This window comes from Buteo buteo, chromosome 4 (assembly GCF_964188355.1).
Source record: "Buteo buteo chromosome 4, bButBut1.hap1.1, whole genome shotgun sequence".
Classification (NCBI taxonomy): domain Eukaryota; kingdom Metazoa; phylum Chordata; class Aves; order Accipitriformes; family Accipitridae; genus Buteo; species Buteo buteo.
This window is the reverse complement of record NC_134174.1, coordinates 32,605,385-32,624,904: the sequence shown is the minus strand read 5'-3', so window position 1 is coordinate 32,624,904 and position 19,520 is coordinate 32,605,385. Positions and strand designations below refer to the sequence as shown.

General features: G+C 39.1%; 1 protein-coding gene across 1 annotated transcript in view; it reads right to left on the bottom strand.

Annotated features, from left to right (window-relative positions):
* The window catches only part of PCDH15 (protocadherin related 15), a 711,887-nt gene that overhangs the window by 18,363 nt on the left and 674,004 nt on the right, over positions 1–19,520 (bottom strand). The window contains exons 31-33 of the mRNA XM_075025448.1: positions 15,577–15,753; positions 8,046–8,264; positions 4,119–4,229 (exon numbers count right to left, since the gene is read on the bottom strand). Of these exons, the coding sequence (XP_074881549.1) occupies positions 4,119–4,229; positions 8,046–8,264; positions 15,577–15,753 (507 nt within the window). The remainder of the gene's footprint in view (positions 1–4,118; positions 4,230–8,045; positions 8,265–15,576; positions 15,754–19,520) is intronic.

Sequence of the window (19,520 nt, the reverse complement as noted above, 5' to 3'; positions counted from 1 at the left end):
CTGAGCAGATCTTAAGATAAACAGTATTTAAAAATCAATATCTGCCTGCTAGAAACGTGTGCCCTTAGAGCCCTATTTTAAATAATGCTCACCTGAGGCTGAAAATAAATTTATTTCCCCCAAACCTGTGACAAATTTAAGATATTGGCCAATGTCAGATAGAGCTGAAAACAAACCCCTTATCCTTTCAAAGAGAAGATTACTCTTGTCAGCAATGAGATCGAATCAAAACGCATTTCCATTGCTGCTGTATACAAATTTATTGTAACTGAACAGATGTGCTCTCTAGCATGGGGATGCAAAAAAACCAAACCACCCCAAAACAAAAACAAAAGTCTTAAAAAGGGCAGCTACTCTAAAAAGCTCTCTGAAATATTAAATATATCTGTAAGACAGGCTATGGTGAGAACATGATGGCATAAGGGAACATTACGGTAGAAATGGGGTATAAAGACTGAATTCCACTTTTGTACAATTCACTTATAACTTCACTATCTCTGCCTAATGCTGGTACTCCACATTTTGAATGCCATACTTAAAACCATTCTATTTTCTGCAGTTAAGCAACTGCAGCTGAAGTATAGCATAAGTAGCAATGACTTCTACACACACACACAAATCAAAGTACCATATAAAACTATTTTTAGCAACTTAGAGCTGTCCAATATTTTCACAAAACCTTCTGAGTTAAAAATTCTAAGTCTTGTCTCTACCAAAATTTGAGTCATATTCTTTAGAATTTAGATGAAAAAGGATTAGGCTTTATTAACAAAGGAGTAGGGGAAAAACTACATTTTCCATGATTATGTGAATGTTGGAAGATGGAAGTTTTAGACCTCTTGGTCAGATGGATTCCATTTTTTTTTGGTGTTGTTTTTTCATATCTCAGAAAATATTACCAAATTTAAATTAATGGAAATTTAACCTCTAGTGGTTAAATATTCCCTAGCAAAACTGGAAGAGAAATTTAAATAACTAGATACCGGATAGGAGTTAATTAAGAGATATTAAATCTCCTCTAAGTTATTTAATAAGTAAAAGTGCCCCGAAGGCCTGTATTTATTAATGAAACACATTTGCTTCTTAACTTTTGTTTCTTGTTTTGACTGGGAGATCACCCACACAGAACAACTACAGTTTCCTAATGGTCACAGGGACCTGAGAGGACTGATGAGAAGAATTACTGCACCAGAATTGACAGAGTATGGGGATCACTCTCCCATTTGTGAATAACACCCAGCAAAGCTACGAAGGGTTATACCAGTGAATAAACTCTCCCCAAGCACTGCAGTTCTCCAAAAACTAGTATGCCTAAGACTTGCCTTTGGGCAGAATATAACTGTATGAAAAATAATAGACTTCACGCTAATAATAAACTAATTCTTTATTCTAAAGCAGCGCACTTTGAGGTTGGTCAAGCACCCTCAATCTATTTAGAGGTGAGAGAAAGAAATGATGCCGAACTTGAAGGAAACCCTCCAGTAGCAGGCTCATGCAAGATGACAAAACCTTTATGCTACTGGAACAGATTATTTCAAAAGCTTCTCAGTTCCTTCCTCGCTTCACATGATGCCTCTCAAGGATGAGGTTATCCTGCAATCTTTTTCTGTTTATCTACAGGTATTTTAATCAATGAGAAACATCAGCTCACCAGTTTGAAGCATATTTCTGTAAACTGAAAGAAGGGTACCTGCCTCACATGGAATTGTGAATAGCAGACAAGATTTTGCTTGCATCCAATTGTGAGATCTTAAGTCCATGAACTGAAAGCAAACCTCTGTGCATGTACTCAGTGTTGGTTTTGTTTCTTTTTTTCAAGGTACTAGGACTATTTGGCTTTAGAAATAATACCATTCAAGTTCAGCAATCACACTTGATCTCTGCTTCCAAGAAAAGGATAAAGAAGCATAGAAGTATTGAAACTTCACAGTAAATGTCTTTCCTGTACTTGATCAATGGACAAATAAAATATGAGTTTCAGACTGCAAGGTTTAATGGGAATTACCGAAAGGAAAATTAACTAGCGTTTCTACTAGCTACAAATATTAAGACAATGAAATGAGCTTACTTACTGATGCCTATGTATCCAAAGACAGAGAAAAATGAAAATTATGAGACAAGGCAGATTTAAAACTAAAGAGCTTAGTTCCATTTCATTTGCTATAAATACCAAATTAAGAAAACAAGACACAAGGCAGCACCACAAATGAAAGATGACTGTCTTAGGACAAATAAAGACAGGAAATATTGTACTAAAATCATGAAAAATGTTAATAAAAGGTATTTCCCAAATAATAATTTCCTAAGGTGTACTAGTGCCTTGAAATCAAGTATTTGACAGGAAAAAAAAAAAGATAATTCGCAATTATTTTTATTAAAGTATGTTATTTTTCTTCAAAATCCTAAGGATTTTCATTTCTCTTGTAAGGATTTCTACTGATTTATGTTTAATCAGTTCTTTAGCATGATGGATATAAGTGTATCTTAGCTGAAGGCAAAGACATCTGAGAGAAAATACTCCAAATATGGCATCTTTTTTGGTGCAATGAAAACTATTCTTAGTCAAAATGAACATAAGTCTAAGCCTCAAAGTCAATACTGCAAATTTGCACCTATTGTTGCAGTACTAAAACATAAAAAAAACCCAAAAACTTTGCAGGTAAAAACCCAGCACAATGAGGCTTGTTCTGAGTTTAGCATAAGGTATTCACCAGTACAAAACACCGATTCATCCATTGGGATATCCAATTCCCAGAGATAATCAGCTTTATATCACTGCCAGTACTAGAAGTGAATCATTAATTTCAGCATAAATTCAGTTAAATGGAAAAGAAACAGGCATTTTATCCAGCAGGGCACCTCACTGTATGTGTAAGGGTACAGATGTGATCTCACGTGGTTCACAAGCATAAGTGCTCACATTTAAAGATGTAACTATAGGCTACTGTCGAACGTACATTTTTCCTCTCTTCCTGCCCAAGCAGTAACACTTCACAAAGGCAAAATGCATGGGAGGAAATTCAGCAGTTAGTTAGGAGAAGCTATTTTGCCTTCAAGTATAGCTCCTCTATTCACACCGAAAAGCTCGAGCTCTGGAATTATTTCAAACGCAGAGACTGCTGTCAGATGGCCGAGAGTTAAGGCAGCAGTGATACACTCTATCATGCCTCCTTAACATTTTATAAACTCAATCACAGCATCTGGAAAATTTCAACTTTCTGAGCAAAACAAACAATGATTGAAAATAGAGCAGAAGTTGGGCAATCCTCAATGCCACCAGCAGCTCTCTCCCTACCTGCCTCCAAACGTATTATTAATGCTACGCTCTTCTGCATTACTTGGTTTTAAAATATAAACATAGATGAGTAAGTGTGGCAAGCTTATCAACACCCCCCCCCCAGTATGATACAAATACTAATTGGCTATCCTCCGCTGTAATATTTTCATACTGAGAGTTAAATTGTTTTTGGAGTCCATAAACTTCATATTAACAGAACCATGAAAAGGTAGGCATCTTTGCAATATTATGATTTTAGGAGCATATAATAGGTAAAAGATATATTCATTGAACTGCCAGTGGTTTCTCTATTTTGATAGTTCCTTTAATTTCAATATTCAAACAGTTTCAAATTTAGAAGGAAAAAAACCCCACTTTACCCAACAGAATATTTCTTACCGTAGCAAATGGGGACTTTGGGGGAGCAATTTCATTGGATGTGTTTAGTCAACAGCTTTGAAAAACGTGGCATGCTGGCCTGGAGTTGCAAAGGCACTAAAGGACCCCAGTCCTGGCTTACCCTGGTAGCAATGGCCTGCTGTAGGCTCTTGCTCTAGAAAAAAACATCTGGTTATATCCTGCTTTTTGCCAACTTAAAACCTGTTAAAGACTCCCCCATGCGCTACAAGAAATCCCCATTAGCAGGTTAAACTGTTTTTTCTCTCCTTACAGAGTCATCCTATTTATTTTCTGGACATTTGAGAACCCCAAGCAGCTGGGGAAAGACGCCTTCATGAAGAAAAGTTTTTTTGACATAGACTGCATGAAGTGATATCCCTGGAACGTGAATCATGGCTTTGGTCACTAACAATTCCCATGACGTATCACAAGGAATACTTACATGGTGCTGTCGCCAAGCTCTTCGTAGAGGTTATTGGCAGCGGTGCTTGCTGGTTTGCCTGCTGGTAAAGCCATCTGGATTCTCGCAGTCTTTGCGCATTCAGCCTGTCGCCTTTGGTAAGCCAGGCAGGGAAGGAGAAATACTCATTAGAAACACTTTATACCCTAACATAAGCCGAGATGTAAAGTTTTTTATGTTTTTTCCTGCAGTTTTCAAAACATCCCTGTACTTTGTCTTCTTCAAAGGAAAGTACTAACATGATAATCTTCTCCTGGCTTTTTCAGCTCTCTGTTATTTGTTCTCTCTCAGTGGAATCCCAGAGCTCCGCCTGGACAGAAACCTCCTGCCCAGCAGCACGTTACTGACACAGCAGGTATTTCCCAGGAAATAATGTACATGCTAGCTCTGACACTGCTCTCATTAGGAGGTTTAGCTGTTCTGCCTGCCCAAGACTAACAGCGGAGAGAGTAAGCTCTTTGGTCAAGTGCTTCATTCAAGTGCCAAGAAACTGTAATTTTAAACGCCAAAAAAGTCTCTGGCAAAGATTAAGTTATCACTTATGACTCCTTTCTCATTAGAGTTAGCTGCGGAATTTCGGTCTCAATGAACAGTTTTCCTGAAAAAATTACTTTTTAAAATGGATACATTCACTATGAAGCAAATTTCTATCTAGAAAACAAAGCCTGTGGTCCCTCCCATGTGTAAGTGGGGGAATGCCACTGAGGTGACATGACTGATCCACCTCCCTTTGGTTTCGAGGGCGGTCAATACCTGATCCTTCCTAGGGAAGTCTCTCTATGCACTCTAGCCTGACATTGCTTGCTTGAGGAATACCACACATGTGAAAATAAATGTCCTGAACCACTGGATTTTTAATGTGTGCTAGCATGCAATAATAAAATACACTGAGTAGCCAAATAAGTAACTTTTAATCTCGCCATACAAGGTGTTCAGAAGCAAGTTGGAGTATAGGAAGGAACTCTTACTGAACATCAAGTACCCCTTCTTCTTAAAATTAAAGACTGGTAGGCTGTCAGTATTCCTATACAAGCTGTTAGAAACAAAGCTGAAAATAAGTACTTACTCTTTGAATCTGTTTTGTTATGCAAAAAAAGATAAAGAGATGAAAAGGAAGGTTAAATGAATTCATTTGCAACAATTGTCCCAAACAGTGAACCTAACAGGAGTAATAAACTAGATGCTACTTAATTATTCCACATATAAAATTACAGAATTAATGACACATTTAAAGAATCATAATTTCCAGAGCTGAACAGTGTTGAGCTGCTATTTGTGATACTCTTGAAACAATTTTGCAGTCAGCATAAACATGAATTACAGTGGGAAAAACTACTTTGGGCTTGCAGAAAACAACTCCCTGCCACACACACACACACACAGAAAAGAGTAAGACATGAAAACATGAATACACCTCATGATATTTCTTTAACAGGTGGACTACTAGGGATGCATTTTTATAACTGTTTTCTCATTTTAACATGTTTTAAGAATGCTACAGAAACCATCTTCAATAGTGAAGGAGTCTTATTTTTGGTTGCTATTTAGAAGATACTGGTCTTCTGTGATCAGTGAATAATATGTTAGTTATAGTTACCTTACAGGGTTGTACTGGATAGTGTATTTCAAAGACACTAATAGAAAAGAATAATGATAGTATCTGGCTTATTTACAAGTCATAAATGTAGGCACTGAGCTGCATTTTGACAATGATAATTTTATAAATTAAATGAATTTTCTTTTCAGTAACTATTACTTTTACAAAATTTAGTGAGCTGATCACTGATCTGGAAAGCACTGAAAAATGGACTGCACATAAAAAAGTGTTAACAGTGAGAAAATCTTAACATTTCCATTATATGGGCTGCGAGTATGACAGTTACATTTATCCCGCTATAATCTCTATGCTCAGTGGCTGACTGGAACACCTACTTTGCCAGAATGTTATCAGGAAAAGTACTGAAACTCCTTTTGAAAGGAGAAAAAAGGCTGTAATGTAACAGCAAACTGTAAGGCTCAGGATAGCTTTTGGTGTTGATAATAACAGTAAAATTCCTTTGATTTTCTTTGGCACTCTTCAGTGATACATCTTTCATAAAAGTATAATTTATTCACATAGGTCTGCTATAAATCCAACTCCAAGTCATACTTCTAGACAACAAAAATGTGATTTTTTTGATGAAATAAAGTTAGACAGGCTCCTTAAAGCACTTAAAAGAGATTGATAGCCTTTTGATAATCCAACAGATGTCAAGGAAAAATAATGCTATTAGATTTCTTAAAGATGAGCAATTTAGATAACAACAACCACCTAATTGTAGCTTGAACTGGTTCAGTAGTGTTTCACTGGAAGCAAATTTTATATACAATTTTGGGAGAAGTAAAGCAGCTTTGAGCTGCACTGCCATCCCAATGGCGCGGAAGTTTGCCAAGCTCTTTCAAACTCCCTTAAAAGGACTTTTTCCTTTGACCCAAATCATTTGGAGAAACTGGGATGTAAATATAATCCAATGAACGTGCAGTAACCGTCAAGAAATGGCTATCCTTGGCTGTTTTTCTGGTGTCGCTATGGAAAGTGCTCTCAGGCAGGCTGCTGTTTTGTCATGTAGGATACGTTTTTTAAATGATGACTAACATAGGGCTTTGCTAACTCCTAACTGCAGTGCAGAAAGAAAAAATGCACAGTGTAAACCTTACCTGGTGTATTGTACCACATTATATCTATTGCAGCATTCAGATTGTAATTGCTTTACTGTAATACATGTATATCAGCTCTTCCACGCCCTCTCCTCCCACAGACTGATGCAACACTGCAGCAGGAGTCTGCACAGGCACTGACACTTCATTGCCCTCACCACAATGAAGGGAGCAGGTGCCAAAGCATTTTTTGTAGGAAAAAATCAAAGAAAAAAGAAAAACAAACGAACAAAAAAAATCCAGCAGGGCTCTGGGAACTCCTTCCTACATGGTCCTGTGGAGCAGAGGTTTTCTATGATGAGGGCATATTAAATTCCAGCTAGTTCACCAATTTTAAAGTGAAGATAGAAAGATTTGGAGGTACAGACCAATATCTACAGAAGTGGAATATAGCCATTTACTGGGGAAGATACACAGAATTATTTATATTTTGATTTTGTAATTCTTTGAATGCTCAGAGGATGCACATGGAATTAGAAATCTTTCATGAGAAGAAATTAAAGAATAAATATACAGCCTTTAAGTCCAAATGCATTGATTTTAAATGAGTGGACCTGAAAAAGCATAGTTAAGAGGAACTTGTTAGCGATGTTGATCCTTTAATTAGTCTATTAGTCCAATTATTTAAACCTCTTGAGTCTATGAGAGTTGAGTAGAAATATCAAGAATGTTCTCTCTGGTGTACGCTGCTTTACATAGCACTAAAATGGCACAAAATCAATTCTTCATGAAACATTTGCAATTAAGATGCATACAGCTACAGAAAAAATATAACTGTGAGTATTTTAGGATTTAAACAACAAAAGTTGAGTCCTCTTATTTTGCCTGAGCTACACAATTTGATTTTTGATTCATTTACTGAAACAGCACCTCATTCCTTTTTTTTTTTTTTTTGGCAGGGAATTCAGTTCTGAATCTACACTTGCATTTCAAACACCTGGCTTTTGATCTTGTGTTTGGGAACGTATTCTAAAACACTTACTGCACCACAACTTTAGAAACTATAGGAAGATGCACTACCCGTGCATTTTCTCTTTTCATGTACAGCCCACATCAAGCATTGACCAACTCTTGTGGGGAGAGGGAAATTAAAAATATTTCCCTGGATAATAATTTCCTTGCAATGAAGGATAATTTTCAAAGCAGTTCTGCTAAGAAATGTAGCATCCCTACTGCAACGTTGCTACCACAAAAAGGAGGAGAAATACTTACTGTCGGTAGCTGACCATAACTATTAAAATAGCTGGCATACAGCAAAGGATGATTATGACGGCCAGAGCAAGTAATGCGCCTTCTGTGTAGCCTACGGCTTGCGCCTGCTTCTTGACGTTAGCTACCACGTCTGGGGTGCGGATCTCCAGGATGCGTCCCCCCTGCCCCAGGTATGGCTGAAACTCTTTATTGATATCCAGCAGTTTGCCATCCAGGAACCTTCGATGTCACAAAAGAAAACTATTACAGACAAGTTCATTAACTGTGTTTGAATTACTGCATAGCTGGGTTAATAACTGTAGTCTGATAAAGCACATACCTCTTCTTTCTGTGCTTGAGAATATTAGGAATTCCCTGTAATCCCTATGTCAGTGATAACTCCAAAGTACTTAATACCAGAACACAGTTTAAACACTGAAAAGGAGAGATGAGCTGAAGCTTATCCTGATTTCTAGGGGCAAAAAGTTCTCCATGCCATGGAGAGCAGCATGGGAAATGGCTTGCTTTGTGCTTTTTCCTTCAGTGGTCTGTTGCAGAGGATTAACTAACCCTCCTGCACACACTCCTAAAGACCACTCTGGTTTAAAGATCAACTTGATGCTGCTCTAAAAGCAGGTAATTTTTAGAGGACTTTCCTCAGTTTCTTAGGGAAGTCCTTTGGCTGAAGGAATAGCCTACAGTTTGTTCCCTTTTTACTTCCCTTTCAATATTAAAAAGAACAGGGCTTTGGAAAAACTATGCTCTTATTAATCCCCACCCCCTTCCCACAGCTGCATCAATTCTGAACCTCATTCTTGCGTCTGCTCTGTCTAGTTAGCCTCCATGTCTCTGCTATTTTCTTAGATTGTAGTGCTGGTACTACGTATTGAATTATTTGAGTAAGACTTTCCTCTTAAAGCATGACTGTTTGATGGCAAGAAGAAAACCCAGAGGGACAATGATCAGATGAGCTCATCTCTAGTGGGAATGAACATCAGAGCAGCTGAAGGATGTGCCCTCTCAACGTTTGGCACAGTGCTAAGGGAGTTTATTCACTGGCTTCAGGCTACCTGACAGTATCCTCTTCCCTACAGCAATTTTGGGGTGGAATCTGTAGCAATGTTCCTGAGAAACGCAGAATTGTAACAAGGAAAACAGTAGCATTTTTAGAAAATGCTACATCATCTGCACTCGTTTCCTTGAAGTCAAATTGGAGGTCACAAAAGATGACAGACAGGAGATTACTGTAAACAGCCTCCTCTTCTTTTTTTGAGAAGATGCAGGCCATTTCTTCTGGAGTTTCTCACCTCTTCTAAAAGGAAAAGCACTAAATGCTTATAACAAACTGTAATTTAAGCTTAACAGGTTCCCCAAACGCTGCCAGATACCAGAACAATCTTGACTAACATTACTAATTACAGGAGCAATAGGCTATCTATACAGCTATCGGAAAAAACACTGGCTTCAAGTAGGCCTAACAAGGCACACTGTTAAGACGGAGGCAGGTCCTAGGCCAAACTAGGGTAGTAGCTAACCAGGAACAACACGCTGCTGTCATTGCTTGCAGCCTAGAATAACGTCCACCTTCTGTTTGTACGTCACCTATGAGAGGAACTTGGAACAACATAGTTAGCGAGCAAAGGACTGGAACAGTTTCTGAAAAATCAAATGCCTTGGAAGATGTTCAGTATCTGATCTGATAATTGGCAGTAGCCAAACGTAAATCCTAACCCTATGACCTCACTTCCCGTATGACAGAAAATTTTCTATTGGATGACTTTTTGAATGCAAACAGCATGTTTGTTAAAGAAATTTGCTTTAGGAGTTTGAAAAAATATCTTGGCCAAGGCTTTAACTTCCAAAGGAAAATAAAAATTCTTGGATCACTTTTGAAGTGAGGGTTGACTGTCTCACAAGCTGCCAAGCAGGAGGCTCCAGCTATAAAGATCAAAGTAGGAGGCACCCACTAGGATGGAGGAGGATCCTGCTGGCTCTTAGCTATAGCAGAACCCCAGACCCTTACATATACAGTGTTTCTCCTGGAGAAAGCCAAATGAAAAATGCTGAGATTAAAAAAAAAAACAAAAACAAAACAACAACTAAAAAATATTCTGAAAGGATTTCTGCATATAAACTCTGAATGTCTAAAGAAAGTCTGAAATAGCTTTTATTTCCTTAGTCTGATCTCAAGACAGAAATTACACTCCTAAAAGACCATTTCTTAAGGGGTGTTAATTTCTTACAATTGATTTCCTCTCAAATTAATTTACTGAGGAACCCACATAGCATTGTTTGTCCCTGGCTTTTTTTTTGAACTTTGGGGAAAATGTGCTCTGATCTGTGTGTGTAACGTGTCAGCTGGATCACATAACATACAGAATAATGCATCCTGAATGATGAAACAGTGATGGTTTCATGATAGTAAATTCAAAGAGCAGCAGCGGCTGCTCACTCACAGACCCACACCCTCACAAAAAAGCAACCCAAGGCATTTTGAAGTATAATTTCCCTTTGTATTAGTATGCTCTACTGATATTCACAACTAATTCCTTGATTTCATCCGCAAAACATTTTCTTGGTATTTGAGCAAAAATCCCTCTGAGCAAAAATCTTTTCACAGCTTAAAGACCTGCAATGATGGTTCACAAAGACATAAACTGAGTATAAATGGAGCTCTAATTTTTTTGTTGTACGCTAGATGTCACTGGTGCATCTTACATGTCCTTCGAGTTGGCAAAAGCATTCAAGTAGGACAGCATCAAATCTCTGGATGATTTTAAGAATCTCTCAGTTAAAATTCTGTTAGCATTTTCTTGACAAACCCTATTTTAACAGGTTCGTAACTCAACCATGCACATTTACTCCATGATGAAACATGACACATTGTACAAAAGATTCAGACAGGGTAAGCATTTTATTTTTAATGGTGGACATTTTCCACTTAATGTATGCAGGAGAAATTTTCTGGATTCAACTGGTTTTTATGCTCCAATAAATCAAACCTTCTTTCATATAAAAGATAAAAAAGGAGGCTGATCATTTCAGTCTGTAAAATTATCTAAGTGGCCTCAAAGACTTTTCGAATTTTGTGGTAGAGGGAGAAAATAACAAAGCACAGTTACTATTCAGACCCATTTTTTGGTGTAACCAGAGAGATTCCTGATTAATAAAAATGTCAGGCAATCAGTCATGACAGTCTTAAGGAAAAGTATGAATCTCTTGTTGCTTATCAGTCTTACAAAGTACAGGATAGGGAAAAATCAGCATGTCTTGAGAGACCCATGGGTTTTCCCCAGCTGGCAGTGACGAACACAGCAAGGCTGTTATGTCCATGACTTCTAAATCATGTCTTTTGTTTTCCAGCCAAACATTTTGCTTGAATGCAAATATATGGAATTAGGCTAGTCATTTGGGGCTTCTGGCTGTGAGGTACCCCATTCAAAATAGCCTGGTAGCGAATATGGCACAGTCTGTGCATGTGCTGTCATTGTGCACATCAGCGTTAATCCAGCACATCTGGAGCACATTGCACCTCCTTGTATCTCTTCACTTCGTAAACGACTGTTGGACAGTACCTGACGTATCGGAGCAACATTTCCCTGAGGTGATTATGGGAGCCTCAAATGTTAGCTATGGTTTAGTGGGGCTCACTTCTTGCAGAAATGCAGCTCTCTAGCTGGTCAGGAGTGTGACTTTGCTCAGCTGCTGATGGGCATCCGCTGTCTCCACTACCCTTTCCTCCCAGCTCCAGGGAAAAGCCAAGCAACTTTGGGACCCCAGCACTGCTCTGACTTGTGCCTGGCTGCCAGCACCAACCAGGATGAGTCACCAGTGATATTTGTCTGTATCCCAGCAGCACTCCACCTGCAAAGGCGAACAGGTCGCTTTGCTCCACTCTGTCCTCAACTTACCCCCACATTCCTTAAAAGACCTTCACAGATAATTGTTTTCAAACAGTGACAGGTTTAACAAACTCTGTTAAAGTCAGGGCCTCCATTATGTTTTATAAGTGAAACACAGCAGGGTGTTCCCAAAAAGCCCATTTAAGAAAAGCCACAGGTATCTTCCGATACACAGTAATTTTGTAAGTTGTGTTAAAATCACAGCTAGCAGAATTCATGTGCTAAATCTGTGCTGTTGGTACAGTTCTCTCTTCCATATACATCAGGAAATTTTTCAACACTTGGAAAATACCTTGGCTAAATTTATATTCCTTATTGCAAATTAAGTTTTTTGAAACAGGGGGCTCCATCTCTTTCTGACCTTCTAACCTTTCTCCCATCACATCCAGTTTATTAAATGATCCTTTCTCCTATTGATCTCTCTTCTGCTAGGATCCAGAGCAGATTCCTGTCTGGCAGAAGGATGGTTGTGACTCCTGGCAATCTCCTCCCAATGAGGGGACAACCATTGCTACGGTGTCCTGTGACTGGGTCAGGAAGAACATAGAGCCATCCCTCTAAAGATCAAAACTCCAGGAAAGATGGTCACAGAAGGAATTTCTTTTTAGATTTTGGTAAGCATCTGAGCTGAGCCAAATCTCTTGAGGTTCACCCACCTGCTAGCAAAAACTTGTGGACTTCAGACAGCAAGCTACAAAACCCTCAGTTCATTTTTCTCCTTACTTTAGTAAGCTGACATTTACTCACCTCTACCCTAAAGCCAGGAAAGCATTCCCCAGGATTTTGCTGATTTAAATATTTAAAAGCTTTTGAAAAGAGAAAAAAAGGAAAAAAAAAAAAAAGAAAAAAAAAAAGAAAAGCTGAGTATGCAGGCACATGTAGCATTTTAATGAGGTTTCTTCTGAGCTGATACCCCATTTGCAGACCAGGCAAATGAATAACCTTCCCTTCACATTTGACAAACTGCTTTTTAACCTGTTTCACTGGACACCCAAACATCCCTAAAAAGACATTTCTGTATTTTCAAAGGGCACCAAAATGAAGAGGGACACATTTTCTGACCATGAAGAGAGTCTGCGTCAGAAAAAGATTCTTTTTATGGAGTTGAAACAGCTAACTGCCTCCACGCACTTTTATATACCACTAAAAGTAAATCTGCAGAGAGCTTTCCAAAGTGAGGAGTAAAAGGGTGTCAGAATTTTCAACTATCATCAAAGGTCTGATAAATTTTCTGAACCTGGACAGCACTGAATAATGTCCTCTTGACCTTGAGCATTTTTAATGGGATCCCACTTTGGCCAAACTCAGAACTGGCTATGACTGGAAGAAAACATAGACCTCAGTGAATTTACAAACTGTAAAAGTGGAAAAGTAATGATAAAGAGGGATCAGTAGATAGTCTGGGTGTAAGGCAGTAAGATAAATATTATTGAGACCAGTTTCGGGAGTGGGTTGGGGTACAACAGTCACTTACAGAAGCACTGCAAGCAGATTTACCGGCACTTTTCCTTAGAGAGAAAGGAAAATGTTTATCTATCACGGATTTCTACTGGCTTCCTGACACGTCTCCTTAATTTCCACTTCCACTCTTGAATAAAATTGGGAACAAAATCACAGATACCCCATTCTGGGAACGATCAGCAGCTCTGGCAGCGGACAAGCAAACACAAACTCCCAGTGCATCACCGAGACCTAAAAAGACTGTACAGCCATGGAGGTACCTACAAACAGAAAATGGCCACTGGAAGGAAGGAGGCTGTTTTGCCACTGGTCTGAAAGCTACTCCTGCTGAACTGCATCTGATTTTTATATTCCTAGTTCAGAAAGTGATGCTGGAAGACTGGAGAGGGTTCAGAGAAAACTGTAAGCGATTAAAAGAATTAAAACTTAGCCCAGAGTGCAGAGGTCAAGGAACTTCTCAAGAAAAAAATTTAAGAGGATGATGTGATCATAAGCCTAGACCTTGGTGGGAACCCAAAATTAAAAGCACCAATTGGATGCTTCAATCTAGCACCCAAAGTTATAATAAAACTCTATGACTGAATCTAGACAAATTGAAAAAAAAGAAAAAAGACCTAATTTTTGACAGTAAAAATAATTACCCTGCAATAACAACACAAAGGTTGTAGCTGATTGGATTTTCTTGAGCAGCTGCTTTGCTGACAGACACGTTCAAAGCAGAATTGATTTTGGGAGTTCCTACGGTCTTTATTATACTAGGTCAGACTGATCACAGTGATCTTTTCCAACCTATAAACTCTGAATATATGCAGAGCTTTAGTATGCTATAATTCATCTGTACTAAATTAAGAGCTCGAGAGAACAAGCCCTTTTTCAATCACAGTCCACTGAGATGGGTCACAGCCATTTGCTTTTTAGGCTGCTGACTGACATGCTGCTTTATAGCATCATGGAACAGTCTGGTCTAGTTTTCACTGAGATAAAAAGCAAACACAAAGGTGAAACACGTGCAAAAAAATCCAAAAGATAGCGGCTGCTTTAGAAGAAGAGCCTGATTTGCATTTCCATTGTTTTGAATCATATGCAGAATGCTGAAACACAAAAATAGAGTTTCTAACAAAATGATCCTACAGCCATATTGATACATCGGCAGCTGAATAGGTTGAGATGCTAATTTTGTCTTAGAGCCTACTTGCCACTAGTGATGACTCAGAAAAACCATGCAAAGAGATTCCCTTAATTTCATTTCCTTACCCATGTAATCTCTGGCTTTTCTTCTTGTGCAAGGAAGAGAGCGGAGTTACCACTGGCCCCCAAAGCAGTAGCGTGCCAGAGTGAAATCCCACTGGAGCTCTGCTAAGGTGCAAAAGCCCAGGCAGAGTGGCACCCTACCAAACCGCTCCGCTGGAGCGGCCAGAGCTGGCCCATTCACTGGCAGCATGCTCTGAGTATAATCAGTCAATTAAAAGCCATCTCTTACGTTTTATGTGACACTGGAATTTAACTGCTTATTTGGAAGTCAACTGAAAAGGCAAAACAACATCAAATTACGAATATAAGTGACCTGTCTACTGCCGTTCACCATCTCCTCTAGCAGCTGGTGGCATAGGCCCATGCAGATCTGTCTGCTCAGCCCACTGGGCACCTGTGAGCCCTTCTGATTTCCTGCATGCAGATGTACACCTGGGTCATGCTCCGATGTCTATGCTTCAGACTAGGTGCACACCACCTCTCTTCCTTCCCCTTCCCTTTCTTCTGCTTCAGTTTCCACAAGAAGAGAAAGAGACATGCTCCAAATAGAAACTGCAGAAAGCCTGAAGGTCAACGACTGGAGCACCAAGGCCCTTGCTTGAAGATCACAGAGAAGTTTTGGTACACATAAAGTAAATTCCTTCAGAGGAATTTAAACTGGAAGCTCCTCCACAGGGTGGACCAAACATATTGCAAGCTCTCCTGGCAACAATGTCTAAATGACATGTATGGGAGCCATTCAGCTCAAGGGAATGGGCTGAACCTGGTAGAGCTGTAAACTCCCAAGCTGCACGTAGGGCAGGTGTAGCGGCATGCACCAACTGCTTCAAAAGATTTTTCTGTTCCTGTTGTGTTGAACCACTTGCTAACAGAGACAGACCAACAGGCTTCAAAACAGTTCATAGAAATATAGGAAGAGCAACAAATAATATACTTACTTAAAAAGTTCATTCCTCATTATAGCTCTGTTTGTTTGTGGGTCAATTGCATAGACCATGAGGTCGGACTTGGTGTAATCCTCTTCAGAGTACCCATCCCCAAACCTCCGTGCACCAATGGATTCCACCACGACCGTTGCACCGGGAATCTGATCTTGGACGTAGCGTTCCAAAATCCTAAAGACAAGATGGAGCCAGAAAGCTGCAGTGATTTATTTGTGCTGATCAAGTTTGACAACAGCCCAAAAAAGATACTCGTAGACAGAAGCCATAGGCTTAGAAGGATGGTAACCTTCAGAGCACTTTTTAAAAAATCTCTGCTCCAATATAACCTCTTAAATGCTGAACTCTTGGGAAAAGCTTAGCAGTGTTAGGAGAGGTCATCAGAAATAGTGTCCTTAAGTCTAGCTCTTTGTATTTATGACACCAGTTGAGTTTTAAATGGCTCATGGGAAACACCATCTATATTTCACAAAAAAACCCTGTCATCCTTTTATTAAGCTATAGGATTTCAAACTCTTCAATTCCAGCCTTACACAGGCTGCATACAATAAATTTTCACCCACAGAAACAATTACTTCAACCATTTTTGGTGGGATATTTCATCTGGCCCTCCAATATAGCACAACATATCAGGTGCCAGAAGACCTGCTACTCCAAAAGGCCCGAGCGAGTTTTACCAGCCATAAGAAAGTCGGAATATCGAGCTGACACGTCTACCACAGGAAAACAATAAAATAAGCTGCAGAAGTTCTACCAGCAGAAGAAAGATCGGTTGATAGAATTCAGCGGCAGCTATGCCCGAGATAACAAGGGCATAACAACAATAAACCAAAACAAATCTGGTTTTTTTTCCAAAGAGAAGGATTCATTACAAGCTGCCAGAGGACAGAATAGCACAGTCTGTGGATATGTATATGAATCACGAGTCAATACATGAAATAAATGCAATTCTGGGGAATTAGAATTTATTAGAGATGATGACATTTACTGGTCATTTTATTAATTCTTGTTATGTGACCAATTTTCTTTAATATTGAAAATTCCACACACACCCCCCCTTTTTTTTTTTGACAACTGAATGTCCGCGGACATCTTTGTACGTGCTTTTGGAAGCCTTTGTTCTAAATTCAAAATCTCATATTTTTCTACTGTTTTCCATGCAGAACTGTTTACAGGAGAAGGCTTAAAATGTGATGTTATTCCTAAAATATTCAAAAAGGCAAAGGGAGAATGGCTGTTTGCAGAATGCCCCTCCAAACAAACCAACCAAAAATACGCACACCTATGCCAAGTTGAAATGCTTCTAGCATGCCTGCAGAAGCACCAAACCGATGGGGAAAGGACCTCACTGAGCACATGAGAAGTTTCTGCACGGATAGAAAGCACACCTGTACACCTCAGATATGGAGAGTTTAGGGAAAGTTACAAGCAAAACTCACTACCACTCTCACAAGCTGCTTTAGAAAGGACAAGACCTCAATAAAGTTTTTCAAAAAAAATTATTCTTTTCCTTCCTCCTTGTCTGGTCTGCTAGTCTAGTGGAGCCCATGAAATTTGCTGAGTTCCTGTAGCAGACTGCTTCTCTGTGTCTGCTGCACTGTGCATCTAATGCAAAAAGGAGGTTTAGAAGTATTACAGCTCAGCTGGATGACCTTCAAATTCTGTATGCAATAGGGAGAACTGGTACTCCCATCAAGACCGTAGCTGGGGCTGGCAGCCAAGATGGTGGGGACCCAGACTCTTGCCAAGAATGGATGGAGCCAGAAGGAACATGGAAAGCTGTTTAGACAGTGCCATCAGAAGAGCTTTAACCACAGCTGTTGGGCAAGGACAGAATACATCTCAGAGAAAATGGGAAGAGTGTCTTTGCACGCAGACTTGCTAATGGCGTGATGAGGTTTCCAAACTGGGACTGAGAAGGGTTCAGTTAAAGTCCACGGAGCATTTTATAAACAAAGGCATAAAAGCAAATATCATCAATACTGGACACAAAGGCAAAGAAGTATGGCGAAATAACCAAGAGAAACTGGAAGTCTAAACACTCCATCAGAAGTATGAGTTATGGAAAAATACAAGATTTTCTGGGCTAATTTATGTGATCAGAATATCAAATCAAAAAGCAATAGCTGAGTTAGGAGGCAAAAGCAAGGGAACACACTGCCTGATATATCAAGGCTGCACTTGGGTGCAGAGGAAGATAAATCTCATAAAAAAGGATATCAATGACTTTAAGACGACACTTGTTGTTTTAAACAAAACCTTTAGCAGTTGCTGAGGTTACATTTTGCTGTTGTTTTTTTCCTGACACAAGATTTCCAAAGGAAAGTAATGCTGTCAAAGCAGTATCACCATCTCATAATTTTTCAAGTCCACTGATTCACATTCATCCATCCAGTTTCTCTGCTCTTTGTTGGAAAGTTTAGCATGCCCTTAAAAAAGAAGCTTTTCTGAAAGATTTTGAAAAATCCAAGCCTGCAAGACCCAGGTCCTAGCGTAGCACTGAATATATACTCTTAGTGCAGAGCCATTTTTTGCAGGGAAAATAAAAATATAGATTGTCTGACACATTGCTAGTTGACTAGCGTCCCTTAAACAAGCACTCCTGTTGTTAGCAGATATGGTAAACTCTACTCATCTCTGCTTCTGGCATGCACTTAACTGGTAGCTAGGGTGATAACCTGTCACAGGCTCCTCAGTAACAATAATTCTCCCAGGTAAAACTTGACAGTAAAAATCTGGGATATGCAGATTACTATTAAAAAACCTCCAAACATTACATGAATGTAAATGACTAAAAGAAACCATAACCCATCTTTAGAATGGTGTTTAGACCAAATATGTAAAAGTTTTACCTCCCTAATTAGTATATAATCATCTTCTGTTGCTGCAGGGGGGGGATGGTTTTGTTTCCTTGCACAGAACTATTATTTCACTCAAGACAGAAATGCCCTCTAAGGCTGGAAGGTTATAAAGTAGGGTCACTTTTAGCAGAATTAGCAGAACAACATTCCCTTTTCTCAGAAATTCCTGGCATGGCTTCTGCTGGAATTCATTGCCTTTTAGAATATCTTTGTCTAAAACATGATTAAAATTGAAGAACAAATAGCATATGACTTTCTGACTACGAGAAATAGGTACGTTGCAGCCATTGGCTTCAACTGACATTGCAAGAAACACCACCAAGTATAGTGGAATGACAGTAATATTTCACCTGAAACACACAAATTGCATGTTTAGGTTGAAATATGTAATAAAAATGCACTGAAGACTGGAAAGTAGCAATTAAAGAATGCACTTAAAAATAGGGCAGTTCCCCATAGAGTTATTTTAAAAGTCATTCAGCTGAACTTGTGATGCTGAAAACGCTGTAGTGTTTTAAAACTCTACTGAGAGTGGCCGCCTGCTTGTAGTACTACTCACAAGGACCAATTTTTAAAATGCATACTTTAAGTAGCAACAGCATCTGCAGCTCCACTGTATTTATCAGCAGAAGTTAGCTTAAAATTAGTCTGCCACTCGTTAATGCAACAAGGGTAATTACCATTCTCCCAACAGTGGTGTAATGGGCAGCAGAAGCAGCAACTTAACAGGCGACGGGACTTCCCTACTGCTCTAACTCCCTTTAGCTCTGCAGACATAATGTAATGAACAGAAATGCCTCCCAGTGCATATTCATTACCATCACCTTTCAAATTCCCATCAGTGACATCAGTGAAATGAAATGAAGGACAAGAGGATTTTCACTGTTATTGAGGACATAACATGGCCCTAAATATCCTGAAAACTCAGAGATTATTTTTTTCATCTTTAGATGCAAAAGAAATGGAAAGGCAGAAAAATACAGGTACTCGGTTTGTTGAGCTGTCCCTTGGCTGGTGGCATTCTGCTTCACAGAACATTTCTGAAACTCAGCAGACCAAAACCCCAAATCTGGGATAAGG